The sequence below is a fragment of the Dreissena polymorpha genome, chromosome 10, assembly GCF_020536995.1.
Source record: "Dreissena polymorpha isolate Duluth1 chromosome 10, UMN_Dpol_1.0, whole genome shotgun sequence".
Lineage (NCBI taxonomy): Eukaryota > Metazoa > Mollusca > Bivalvia > Myida > Dreissenidae > Dreissena > Dreissena polymorpha.
The window spans coordinates 42,635,042-42,649,058 of NC_068364.1; the positions used below are offsets into that span (position 1 = coordinate 42,635,042).

Consider the following 14,017-nt stretch of genomic DNA (forward strand, 5'->3'; position numbering starts at 1 on the left):
TTATCGTTTGCACACGTCGTTTGCTTTAGCACGCGCTGATTCGGGAAGCATTTGCTAAATGTAGCATTTCTTGATTTAAAGGTGCAAGTTTAATTAGTGAGATTAAAGAAATATTGCTGCTTGATGTTGATGTATTAAGTTTCTATTGTTGGAATGGTTAAAGTCATTTTGACATGATTAATTCTCTGATTCGCTCGACTGCATCCACACAAGAGGGCGATTAACAATGGTATTTGCCAATGGCATAAATCATGGATAAAGATCGTTTACAGCAAGATCCAACTTGTGGGCCACTTGTGGGCCACTTTCGCAATTGTCACAGTTTGTAGGATTTAAATAAATAGCCTTTGTTAGATGAAATATTTGCAATGGGTGACCACATATCAATAAAGGACTGCAATAGAAAGCATATAGTTTGAATATTCGACGTAAAGAATCTTTCGAAAATCCATATATTTGCATTTTTTTATTAAATATAATGTTAAAAAATAAATCAGTGTTGTATGTGTTTCCTTAGTCACATGAATATATGTGTTTTGTTCTGTGAAAATTGGGCAAAATGCATGTGCGTAAAGTGTCGTCACAGATAATGGACACCCCTTTCAGCTTTTATGTTGTTGTTTTTAAAGTATCTTCTACTGTACACGAATATCCAGTTAAGGCGGAAAGTGTCGTCCCTGATTAGCCTGAGCGGACTGCACAGGCTAATCAGGGACGACCATTTTCGCTTTTATGGTATTTTTAGTTTCAAGGAAGTCCCTCCTTACCGATTTATCAAATTTAGGCGGAAAATGACGTCCCTGATTAGCCTGTACGGACATCACAGGCTTATTTGTGATGACACTTAACGAACATGCATTAAGCCCAGTTTTCTCAGAGCGAGGTTATATCTGTAAATATCTTAATATTTATGGAATCATGCTTTTTATATATTATTTTATACTTAGCACTAAGTGATCCTATAGATCAAATGACCTGGTCAACGATTTAACGATTTTTAACGATGTATTTCACACTTAAATTCCCTGAATGCAAAAAATATGAAAACACAAAGGGTTGACAAAGATAATTGATAATTGGGGCTGTCCGGTTAGTGAAAACAAACAATCATTAAAGAAAACTGCTTTCCATGTAACGATGTCATGCGCAAACGGTCCCCGAGTATGTGCATAAAACTACGGTAAGTCAAAATCAAAACAAAATGCAGGTTATATTACTTCTTTATATGAGCCGTGCTCTGTGAAAAGGGATTTTATGCATGTGCGTAAAGTATTGTCTCTGATTAGCCTTTGCATTTCGCACAGGCTAATCAGGGACTACATTTTCCGCCTGAACTGGATTTTTGCTAAGAAGTGACTTTCTTTAAACAGAAAATATCATAAAAGCGAAAAGTGTCGTCCCTGATTAGCCTGTGTGGACTGCACGGGCATATCTGGGACGACACTTTACGCACTTGCATTACACCCCCTTTTCACAGAGCACGGCTCATATCTATTAAGCAACGTTAATGACAAAATACCTCTGTGGTGAAGAGGTAAAGCATACGCTTCTAAATTGAGACGTCCCGGATTTAAGTCACGCTTCGTTTTTCGCTATTATAATTATTTTAGACTATTCCAGTAACATAGAGTTTGTAAATAAAAACATTAAGAGATTTAAATAAGTGTGACCAAGTCAATTTATTTCCTAAAAGATATGTCCCACTTCTTATACATGATTGAAAACGTCTTTTAAATTCAAAGATATAGGTAAATAATTCCTTCCTGATAGTTGTAGGTATCGTGTTATTAAATTGATAGTTACGATATCAGTTGATAATGAATCACCCATCATTTAAACGTATTTAAACGAACGTGAGTACAATCGAACTACATGTATTCAAAATGGAAGCAACATGTAGGTAATTCTGAACATAAATGCTCAGATGAGCGATATGAACTGAGAAATATGAACTATTCAGGACCTTTTGCTTTCATGCTATTCATACGTGGAAGGAGTTTATGACACTTGTATATAAATACTATATGTTTTATAATTGTATGCAGCAGCTAAAATTCCCAACTGCAGTCTGGTTATGGTATGGTGAACACGCAGGTACACTTGAATGTGGGGCTGGAACTTATTAACCCTTTGCATGCTGGGAAATTTGTCTTCTGCTAAAATGTCGTCTGCTGAATTTCTAAAATTAGCATTTTCTTCGATTTTTTTCAAAGAATACTATCAGAATAGCAAACAGTTTGGATCCTGATGAGACGCCACGTTCTGTGGCGTCTCATCTGGATCCAAACTGTTTGCAAAGGCCTTCAAAATTCGGTTCCCGCACTGAAAGGGTTAAATTGTGTGTGGTCAAACTAAAATATTGCTCGATCAAGGAAAATGTCTGTGCATAAAGTGTGTATTTTCCTTCCGCCGTTATTTTTTGGAAAACTATTTTTTACATCACTTATGACTAGAGGTGTGTATTTTATCTGTATTTCTGAGGCGAAACACCAACACTTGTGTGCTTATATTTTCTTTATTCCACTTGTTACACTAAATTTTGTATAACAGTTCTAAGATCGTAATGCATATTTTACCGGTCATAAACACAATGCACATTTTAAAAGAGTTAATCTGCAGAATTGCACTGGAATAATAGTCATGATGTCAAAAAGACGTCATTTCATAGTAAAACAGTACAAATTAGATTGATATTGTCGGATAAACCTTGATATGCATAAATCGCACCAAAAAAACGAAGTTTATCCGATACTTAGAGTTTGTGGTTGAGCGAACACAAACACTTATTTCTTGATAAAACATGCCTTTGAAATCCGCATTAAGTAATAAACGGTCCGTTAAAATAGTGCGAATAATTTCTGCTTTACGAATCAATGTTCAATCATAGTTTCAGAAATTGGGCTATATATTTTACGCACTATATTGTACTTTCCAAGAGCGGCCCACGAAGCTCTACAACTTGAGCGGCATGGTGCCAATCATTCTGACGTCACTAATGGTGGCGCTCGTGTTCCTCGAGCCATTAGAATCAGGCGAGAAAAGAGGCTACGTTCCCAAGGTGTTTCTGTCGCTTGCTGTCCCCCTTACTATCGTCACCGAGTCGCCGGTCGCGGAAACCTCGACGTCAATTCTGGGAAATGGAAAAGACTGTTGAATACGTACTTGTTGTTTGAAACTAGTAGCTGTCCCATTGAACATTAAAACAAAGAGATGATATGTTGCGCGTTCTGAGAAAACTTGGCATAATGCATGTACGTAAAGTGTCGTCCGAGATAAGCCTGTGCAATCCGCACAGGCTAATCAGTGAAAAAAAATCCGCATTTATGGTCTTTTTCGTTTAAAGGAAGTCCCTTCTTACCGAACATCTTGTTAAGGCGGAAAGTGTCGTCCCTGATTAGCCTGTGCGGACTGCACAGGCTAATCTGGGACGACACTGTACGCACAGGAGTTATGCCCAGTTTTCTCAGAACGCGACACATATACTTCAATTACGACCACGATTCTGTATAAAATACACCAAAATCTTACGCTTTACGTTATAATAGTTCAAGTCCCTTACTAAAAAATCAAACCCCAGATAGTTTAGAAATACTTTTTTACTTTGGAAAAAAACACTTCAAAAATGCAATATAATTCTAGAATAAAAAAAGGCATGCGTTGACCTTAACAACATATTATTTAAAAGAAAACATTTGTCATGACTATATATATGTGACTTATACACAATTGTAAAGGAAAGACACCAGGGTTATGATTCTATGATAATTGGCATGCCAGACGGGCTTTGATGAGAATCACTTGGACCAATAAATTTGAGCCGCGTTCTGAGAAAAATTGGCTTAATGCATGTGCGTAAAAGTTGTCGTCCCAGAATAGCCTGTGCAGTCCCCACAAGCTAATCAGAGACGACACTTTCCGCTTTTATGGCATTTCTAGTTTCAAGGAAGTCCCACCTTACCGAAAATCTAGTTAAAGCGGAAAGTGTCGTCCCTGATTAGCCTGTGCGGACTGCACAAGCTAACCTGGGATGACATTTAAGCGCATGCATAATGCCCAGTTTTCTCAGAACAAGGCTCATTTGAACTCGTCAAGGGCAAGCTGACTTCCGGTTAGTGAAGCCTCGTTCATGAGCGTAAAGTAGAATCCCAAATTAGACTGTGCAGTTCGCAGAAGCTAACCAGGGACGCTATTTTCTGCTTTCATTGTAGTTTTCGTTTAACAAAGTCTCTTTTAAGCGAAAATCTAGTTTAGGCGGAAAGTGTCGTCCCAGATTAGCCTGTGCAGAGGCTCAGTAAATCCCGAAACATAAATGTGTGAAAAATAACAGGCATTAATTATTATAAACGAGAGATGACCTATATGTTTAAAAGTTTCGTGTGAATGAATGCAGTGCACATCGAATTTTTTGGACAAGATCACAGGCGTATTGAATAAAGTGATTCTGATGTGTTTCAAATTGCCAAAAGCAGCATAAAAACTGACGTGTATGCACTAGTTGAAATTCTTAAGAAAAACACTTTTAAAAAGTTATCTAAAATAACACACACACTACTTATCGATGTGTCTACATCCATTTAAGTGTAATTATGAACACCTCAAAGTCACGTGATCCTGCATCCTGTATTTTATAATCATTTCTCGAATTAATATCGTATTTGGCTTCATATTAACAAGTTTTTTGCTTGTTGTCCCCTACCGGTGAAATCGGAGGGAACTTATGTTTTGCGCTCCGTCTGTCAGTCTGTCAGTCTGTAAGTTTGTCAGTCTGTAAGTCTGTAAATCTGTCAGTCTGTCAGTTTGTAAGTCTGTCAGTCTGTCAGTCTGTCAGTCTGTCAGTCTGTCAGTCTGTCAGTCTGTCAGTCTGTCAGTCTGTCAGTTTGTCAGTCTGTCAGTCTGTCAGTCTGTCAGTCTGTTAGTCTGTCAGTCTGTCAGTCTCTCAGTCCGTCAGTCCGTCAGTCTGTCAGTCTGTCAGTCTGTCAATATGTCAGTCTGTCAGTCTGTCTGTCTGTCTGTCCGTCACACTTTTCTGGATCCTGCGATAACTTTAAAAGTTCTTCATATTTTTTTTCCATGAAACTTGAAACATGGGTTGATGGCAATATGGAGATTATGCACGTCATTTCATTTTGTTCCTACGTCAAGAATTCTGGTTGCTATGGCAACAGATATATATATATAAAAAATACTGACAATTGTGGAGTTTCACCGGTAGGGGACAATATTGCTTGGCAATCTCTTGTTTACCCTTTTATACCTAACCATGGCCTTTTGAATACATGATTGTATGTACATTGTTTGGTTAGGTTTTGGCAGGTAATAGTGTTAGTAATTTCATCAATCGATGACGGTTCACACGGTAAACATCGGGCAGATTTTTAATGTGGTCAAATTTCTCTTGGTTTAAATCGTTTATAAAACTGCTCTATAAAGTTGGACGTCATTCTGCGTTTGTGTTGTCTTTTTAAAATTCTGCTTGTGTGGCGGTGCTTCTTTAATCTAACTCGATACGGTAAATTTAATTATAGCGTGACCATCAGAGAACAGCCAATCCGTCCCGATTATTCCGAACGCGGTTAAAAACACAAACATTGAGCAGTGACAATGGCATAATCGATCACCGACCTAATCCGGTACATAAATTGAATAGTGTGATTGTCCATGCCCATTCGACCGTTTATTATAGACAGATTGTTATTACGAAAAATATCGATCAACGCTAATCCGTTACTAGTGTCTATTAGGTTTGTTACCCATAGATGTTCTGGACAGGGGTACAGTACATTTGGTTAAGTATGTAATGGGACGTGTTAATTGTACGAAGGCTCGATGGTTCATTGTCGGCGCAGGTACTACTCACATGTACCCCGGGTACGGTAAATAAACTTAAACGTACCCGGTCGATATTAGACTGTACCCGATTTGTATTCCCGCCATAAATCCGATATCGTAAAACGCGCTACCGATTACCTTTAAACGATTTATTTTATCTTAAACAAACTTCTCTTTAAAAAATGCATCAGCATGCTTTTAGGTATAAGTTTCGATACTATAGAGGCCATTTAACAGAAAGTTGACATAAATATGAACATAATTAATTAAAAAAAATAGCCGAAAAAGACCGATTAAGCGTTAAAATTCCCGGTTACGCTTTAATATATTTACCGTACCCGGGATACATGTGAGTGAACTTAAAAGTACCGGGGTACATGTAAGTAGTACCCGAGCCGACAATGACTCATCGAGCTGTACTAAGGGTGTCGGGAACGATACCCTGTACACCTGCACGGAAATCATTAGTAATGTAAAATTGAGCCATCTGTGTCGCGTCACTAAAAACCATAGGTAAATGTAAGAAACTATGTAATTTTAGTGAAAATTACAAGTTTATGTTTGTTTAATCCTTTTGTGTGTCATATTATAATGGCTTACTCCCGATTGTGCCTCATTTTGATCTGGAGGATTAAAAATCGATATCGGAAAACAACAACAACAACAACAATTAGTAGCTTTTAAGCGTTGCAACTGCTTTATAGCCAAATGCAAAATACACAAGTGTGTTGGATGATAATAGTTATGAAAATTAAGTAATGGTAGAAGTTTACAAGATTTAACTGTATTTTACAATATCAATTGTTCCTTTAACATCGATACTGATACTTGCTTATAAAATAATGAGATAAAGAATACACTGTTATACATCGAATTCTTAGAAAATAGTATACCTAGATGAACTAATCTGTTTCTAAATTGTTCCTACAACAATTCGCATAATCGAGCAATATTGTGGTATCGCCAAACAACAACAGGTTAGTAGTAAGCCGTGGGCGAAGATTCAAATACAGTAAGATCCAACTATTTGTCTACTTTGTCCACTTTCTTAATTGTAACAGTTTGTCACAGTTTGTAGGATATATATAAACATATATTGATGTATCTATTAAGCCTTTTAAAGATGATATTATATGTTCTAACAGATTTGAAACGAGTGACAACTTGTCAAGAAAGAACTGCAATAAATGGCATAAAGTCTGAATATTTGACAGATTGAATCTTTTGAAAATCCGTATAAACGCATTTCGTAAAATTAAGAACTTGTTAAGTTATTTATATTTTGTCATTAAATATAATGTTAAAACTAAAATCAGTGTTTGGGTTTATTTCCTTAAAGGAGTATTACTCAGGAAGGTAAGGACATTCTTTTGTGAAAATAACATGTGAACATATAAAAACTTTGTTTTGCTGTACATTTGCTTCCATTGAAACCAAATTATTTAAATTAGAGCCTTGTTTTGTTTATATACTTGGACACACTTTTAAATCAAAATAGTCACATGAATATATGGATAAATTATGACATAAATGATCAAACCATATTAATAACAAAAGGTTGTTTGTTTTTGAACTAAATAAAGATTGTTTCGGAAAATTTTGGAAACAGTGTATGTGTTTAGACATCAATTTATCGAAACTATTCAAGACTGGTAACATTAAAATTGAGATTTGCAATCATTTCATACCTGACTGAAGCGACACAAGGCACAAACGTTTGTTACTATATTGACACCATAACAATAAATGCCACTGCAGCTTTAATACCTAACAATACATTTTTCTTTTCCAAAAATGATTGCATGAACAACTTATAAATCACGCGACAAACAAGATGGCAAAGTCCACGCCGAGACAGACATTTTTCGCCGCTTTATAATATTTATTACTTGTATGAATTGTTAAAATGCCACTTATCGGTATTTTCCAGCCATATCGGAAAGAAAGTGATTAGCGTTTGAATCGTGTTTATTTTAGCTCTATGTCTCAACTTGCGTTATTTCTTAGCGGTTCACAAAATTACAGCTCCCGACAAGAAAATTCACAGCAAGTAAAGCGAAGATAAAAAGCGAATATTAATACGAAATAGACATCAATATATCAAAACTATTTAAGTCTGGCACGTTAAAATTGAGATTTGCAATCGTTTTATACCTGACTGAAGCGGCACAACACACACACGTTTGTTACTATATTGATACCATAACAATAAATGCAACTGCAGCTTTAATACCTCACAATACATTTTTCTTTTCCTAAAATGATCTTTCTTTCAGGAACTCCACTGTGAACATCATTACATTAACAACTTATAAATCAGGTGACAAAAAGATGGCGACGTCCATGCCGAGACAGGCATTTTGCGCCGTTTTATACCATTTATTACTTGTCTGAATCGTTAAAATGCCGCTTATTTTCCAGCCATATCGAAAAAAGTGATGAGCGTTTGTATCGTATTTATTTTAGCACTATGTCTCAACTTGCCTTATATGTCTCGACATGGACGTCGCCATCTTGTGTGTCACGTGATGATCCCCTCTGTTATAGGACATTCTTACTAATCTTTAGATTCTTTTTAAATAATGAGAGTAATAAAGCTCTTAAAGCATGTATAGACCTATTGGGTTTCAGATAAAAGGGTTATACAGCTTTTAAAAAACAACACATATAAAGACCTATTGAGTTTCTTGTTAATATCAAAACATGTCCGCAATTTTAGCTTTGGATCTATAACAAATGAAACCATTGACATGTACCTTCAAAATATGTTTTTATAAAGAAATATATTGAACCAAAAAAATATTTAAATCAGTAGTTTTGTTGGCAATTATATCTAGACCAAAAATATTATCAAAAAGAGAGGTATTGAACCAAAAACATATTAAAATCGGTAGTTTGTTTAGTAATTATATCTAGACCAACCGTTCAGTCTGGATGCAGATATTCTAAATTAATGAAAATTAGTTTAAACAATATCAGCCCATACTATACTGCAAAGTGCAAATCTGTAAAATGAAATTATTTAACATAATACATGTACCTCATTTACAGAGGGCATTACTGCTGGTCTTTTACTATTAAGGATTCCGGGCACGCGATGATGTTCGCCATTTGGGGGGAAATTGGGCCGTGTGCGAAAATAAAGAAAATTTAGCTTAAACAAAGTCTGATTTGCGAAAATGCTACAATCTCGTGAGATTTTCGTAAAATCGTCCTCCTTTTTAACTAGGACCGATTTTCTATGTATTTTTCTTTGTTTCAATAATATCGTTCGCAAAATAAACAGTATAAGCAAAAAGTTACACAGGTGTGTGTTTCCTCAGTATTGTAAAAACATCGGAGTTTGTCACTGCGCCATCCTGCACTGAGTGTTGTATGATATTAAGTTTTTTTTTAGCGTATTTTTCACCAAACTGTGCACACATTTTTATATAAACGATCTCATGTGTTACATCTACTTGGACGGAGTTATGTATGCTATTGAAAATAATGAAACAATAAAATTGGGTCGTGTTCTGAGAAAACTGGGCTTAATGCATGTGCGTAAAGTGTCGCCCCAGATTAGCCTGTGCAATCCGCACAGGCTAATCAGGGACGACATTTTATGCTTTAATGGTATTTTTAGTTTCAAGTCCCTCCTTACCGAAAATCAAGTTTAGGCGGAAAGTGTCGTCCCTAATTAGCCTGTGCGGACTGCACAGGCTAATCTGGGGCGACACTTTACGCACATGCATTAAGCCCAGTTTTCAGAACAAGGCTCATATTATAACTTGAGGCGCATACCTTGTTTTGATTTCTACTGATTATTATTTTTGATTACTGATAGATATTCCCTATTATTTTCGCAGTTCGTAACATTCTGCATAATGAGTGACGTTCGAAATCGATAGATCTAGAATCAAATAAATTGCTTGTTTCATTTTGATGTAAATAAATTGATTAACCTACAAAAGAATTTTAAAAGATTTATCACATGTATTAATAAATTGATATCTCTCTCTCTCTCTACAATTGATGAAATAACTTCTTTTATTATTGTATAAATATCGTTGAACCATAACTTAAGCACTGTTCCCATATACTTAAAAAAGAATGCATAATATCCACATAGTTTTGATAATATTATATCATGTCTTTACAGTATGGTCGAGCAATGATTTGAAGCCTAATATAAATAGTTCGTTATTACAAGCAGAAGCTATATTTGATATCAAAAGATTTTCGATTATCGAGTTACACAGGAAATAAGTTACCGGGTATTACCGTTTATTAGTATGATTACGATTAACCCATTTATGCATAGCGTCTAGAAAAAAAGGCATTGGCAAACAGCGTAGACCCAGATGAGACGCCGCTTGATGCGGAGTCTCATCAGGGTCTGCGCAGTTTGATTAAAGGAATTTCTGTAAGAAATATTCTAAATATAGAAATAAATATGCTAGACATGCACACACAATACCAACATATACTCACTGAATTTAACAAACGTATTTAAGGCTTAGTGTAGCTATTGTGGTTCAAACCTAATGCTTTAATTATAAATCTGATTATCATTTTTTTATCAAGCCGTTATGGACATCTTAGGGCCGTTGGTGCCTTACTAATCATTTATCTCTAATAAGGACGTTATAATATTTGCTTTACAGAATGGGCATCCGACCATCGGTGCGTCAGTTTTTAAAACCATTGTTGGCGGTGGTGGCGTTTTTGCTCGTGGTCCTCTACGCAATTTCCGGAGAAATGCGGTGTTCGATCTTTTGCCGGGTATGTATTATCACTGTAATACTTCGCCATTGCATACAGTAATTTTTTAAATATATTATCGCTAAATTAACTCCATGGAACTCATCCAGAGATACATGTATGCTTACCCTCCGGTGCAATTTCCTAAGATAGTTTATAAATACATTCGGCGTTGTTCTTTTCTCGCCAGATTCCAAAGTAAGCGCATTTTTTGCATTAACCCATTTATGCCTAGTTGACTCTCCCATCCTTCTAAATTGGATCAATTTATTTCCAAAATTAGTGTTGTCTAGTATATTTATTTCTATATTTAGAATATTTCTTACAGAAATTCCTTTAAGCAAACAGCGATCTGATCTGGGTCTACGCTGTTTGCAAAGGCCTTTTTTCTAGACACTAGGCATAAATGGGTTAAACATTCAGTTTTCAATCTTGAGTAAAATAGTGCGTTTTCTTCAGGACTTGCAACAGACTTGCATCAGCATCATGACACTTCTATGGTAAGTCAACTAGAGGAACTGGAACGAAGGTCAAGGCATTTAAACACGTCGTGTTTCAATAACGATTTACTCAACGCAACTACAAGAGAAAAGAAGGCGGAAGTTTTTTTTCATTCTAAGGTCTTCAATGTCGCATATTGCAAGGTGCCAAAAGCCGGGTCTACTTTTTGGACTATTTTTTTCGCAGTTCTTGACAATGGAGTCGAGTTTGGAAAGAAGCTTTTAGGAGAGAACCGAGGTACTATACACAAGGGACAGTACACGTTTTTTTCGTCATTCAAATATGTAAAAAGTAAAAAATACCCAACAATTCTCCCAGCACGTGACCCATATTCTCGGCTTTTCTCTGCTTTCATCGACAAAATCTACTTGCTTGTAAGATTTAACTATAACTACGCCATCCTAAGCATTCAAAACAAATCTGTGTGCCCGACGGATGTGTCTTTTCAAGACTTCCTCCCGTGGATTGTAAACGAAACGAAAGAAGGCAAAACTTTAGATCGACACTGGGCACCGATTTATTCTATTTGCGGATCTTGCGAGGTTAACGCTCAGTACGTTGTTAAACAAGAAACATTTGCAATCGACATCGACATCGTGTTACAGAAGCTGAACGTCTCCTCAGCAAAACATAACTATATCATGCAGACGCTTGAAGGAACAAGGATTCAGTCATCCTTACCGGGGATTGTAGCCGCCATTTTTGACCACAGTTCCGGGTCCAATGTGAGACGTTGTATGCCATGGGTGGAGGTCACCCGGAGGATATGGCACTCTTTCCAGATACAGGGCTACATTCGCGAGGACCGATGATATCCTCAAGGCACGTTCGATTCCATTGGGGACAATTTGACTCCGTCTCTAGTTTCCGACTTAATTTTGGCGGAAATATTCAAGTATTCTATGTCGTCGGAAGAACGTCAAATACAACGAGATAATGCGTTGAAAAGAGCGTATGAGGGCGTTCGCAAAGATGTGGTTGACGCGATCAAAGACGTCTACGCCTTGGACTTTTCATTATACGGTTATTCTAACTTACCGCCAAATGAAAGATAAAACGACCAATAAAAGTCCTCTGGTGTGAATCAAAATATTTTCAGATTATTTCTTCAATGTGTGAGACATTATATGCTAACACATAGCCTTAATTTACATGTTTGTTGTTCTTATATGCATGCCATTTAACATTCGGATTGTCAAATCTTATCGTGTATATGTGTATACATGTACATTTATTTCAACATAATATGGACCTTTTCGTTGATTATGTATTTTACATAAACATTCGTTGGAAGTAACTATGAAATATACTTATTAGCGAAACTGAATTAAATAAATGAACAATCAAACGAAATAAGTGCAACAATCGTATGATAATACTGGGTTTTTTAGAAGTAGATCTACTTGAACATGAACACGTGCTTATGTGGGCTTATCTATGACGTATAAATGTCTATTTGGTATGTACGGAAATTTATGTTCTGATTGTGTATACATATTATAAATAAAACATACCTTCGAAAGTTATATCGAATGCACTTGTTAGCGGACTTAAATCACAGGGCCGTTTAGGTTCTCGAACATAACAACGTTTTTTTAGTTCATTGGCTTTAGCCTATGGACTATATGAGCCGTGTTCTGAGAAAATTGGGCTTAATGCATGTGCGTAAAGTGTCGTCCCAGATTAATAGGCTAATCATGGACGACACTTTCCGCCTAAATTGGATTTTTTGCTAAGAAGAGACTTCAATTAAACGAAAAATGTCATACAAGCAAAAAGTGTCGTCCCTGATTAGCCTGTGCGGACTGCACAGACTAATCTGGGACGACACTTAACGCACATGCATTAAGCCCAGTTTTCTCAGAACACGACTCATAATACCGAAAATGAGAAAGACGTCTCACAGTCGGTTGCGTCTTTAGACAGGGGTAAAATGACCGGATTAAGTAGGACGTTGGAGACGAAATAGATATCTACAATTGTTCACTAAAAAACTTTTTTCCGTAGTTTTTCTTCTGAAAATGTTTCTTAGATCATTTTTAGTTAAAAAAACGTTCTTAGACGATAAAACTATTTTTGTTTGAAAAAACAATTCTGTTATTGGCAAAAACTGGTTAACATCGTTAGCAATACGAGCTTCGTCCAAATTACCGATGAAAATGCTTAATGACTGTATTTATTTCGATTGAAGTTGATTTGTGGACGAAACGATATTTTTAATATTTTTCTTAGTCATGATTTTTATTTCACTCTATTAAATACACGCATGATTTCAGTATGGGATATATGATAACTCTGTTTAAAAAGCTGCAAATCTGTCGTAGTATGTCGTTATTAAGATTTTTATATGTAATTCATAGTAAGCCGTCATATTCCGTATTATAATAACCGTTGGGTAGCTATATGGCTTGTTTATTTAATTCATATTTAGTCGCCACACGCATTGTTATAATTCCCACGAATGTTGATTATGAGAACTTGTCTTAAAAATGAAACTAGAAATATCTTTTAAACTATGTTCAACATGTGTGAACTCATTATGAACACAATGCTGTTAATTTAAGTTTATTAAAACAAACATTTTAAACAGTATGAGTATTAAATTAATAAGAAAAGCACGCATTACTCAAACGCCTCCTGCTGATAAATCTGAAATTTGTGAAGATTTTAGCCTGCGGTGGGTCGGCCGTTTAATAACCGTGAAACAGGGTAAAAATGTTACGTTACAAACGGATTTGCATAATATATATCAAGTCCAATAGAAATATAAATATGTATCAAATAATAATATTTGCTTATTTAATTGAAATGAGCTCAGTTCTATTCATGTCATTCTCGTTTTGACTGCCGGGCGAATTGAACGAGGGAATATCTACTGACGTGTCGATAAATCGGATAATTTGGATTAGGATTGAATTCGGATTAACTATAAAATCTATTTAGG

The 14,017-nt window shown here is 35.9% G+C and overlaps 1 protein-coding gene across 5 annotated transcripts in view; it reads left to right on the forward strand.

Moving 5' to 3' along the window:
- Nucleotides 1-14,017, forward strand: part of LOC127848856 (carbohydrate sulfotransferase 12-like) — a 42,390-nt gene that overhangs the window by 14,593 nt on the left and 13,780 nt on the right. For 2 of the 5 annotated variants that reach the window (XM_052381515.1, XM_052381518.1), the window contains one exon: nt 11,217-11,825. The exons of 1 other annotated variant lie outside the window; for it this stretch is intronic. In XM_052381515.1, coding sequence (XP_052237475.1) covers nt 11,217-11,825 — 609 coding nt within the window. Of the gene's footprint in view, nt 1-11,031; nt 12,187-14,017 lie in introns of all 5 variants that reach the window. 2 more of the 5 variants (XM_052381519.1, XM_052381516.1) reach the window with 2 other exon arrangements.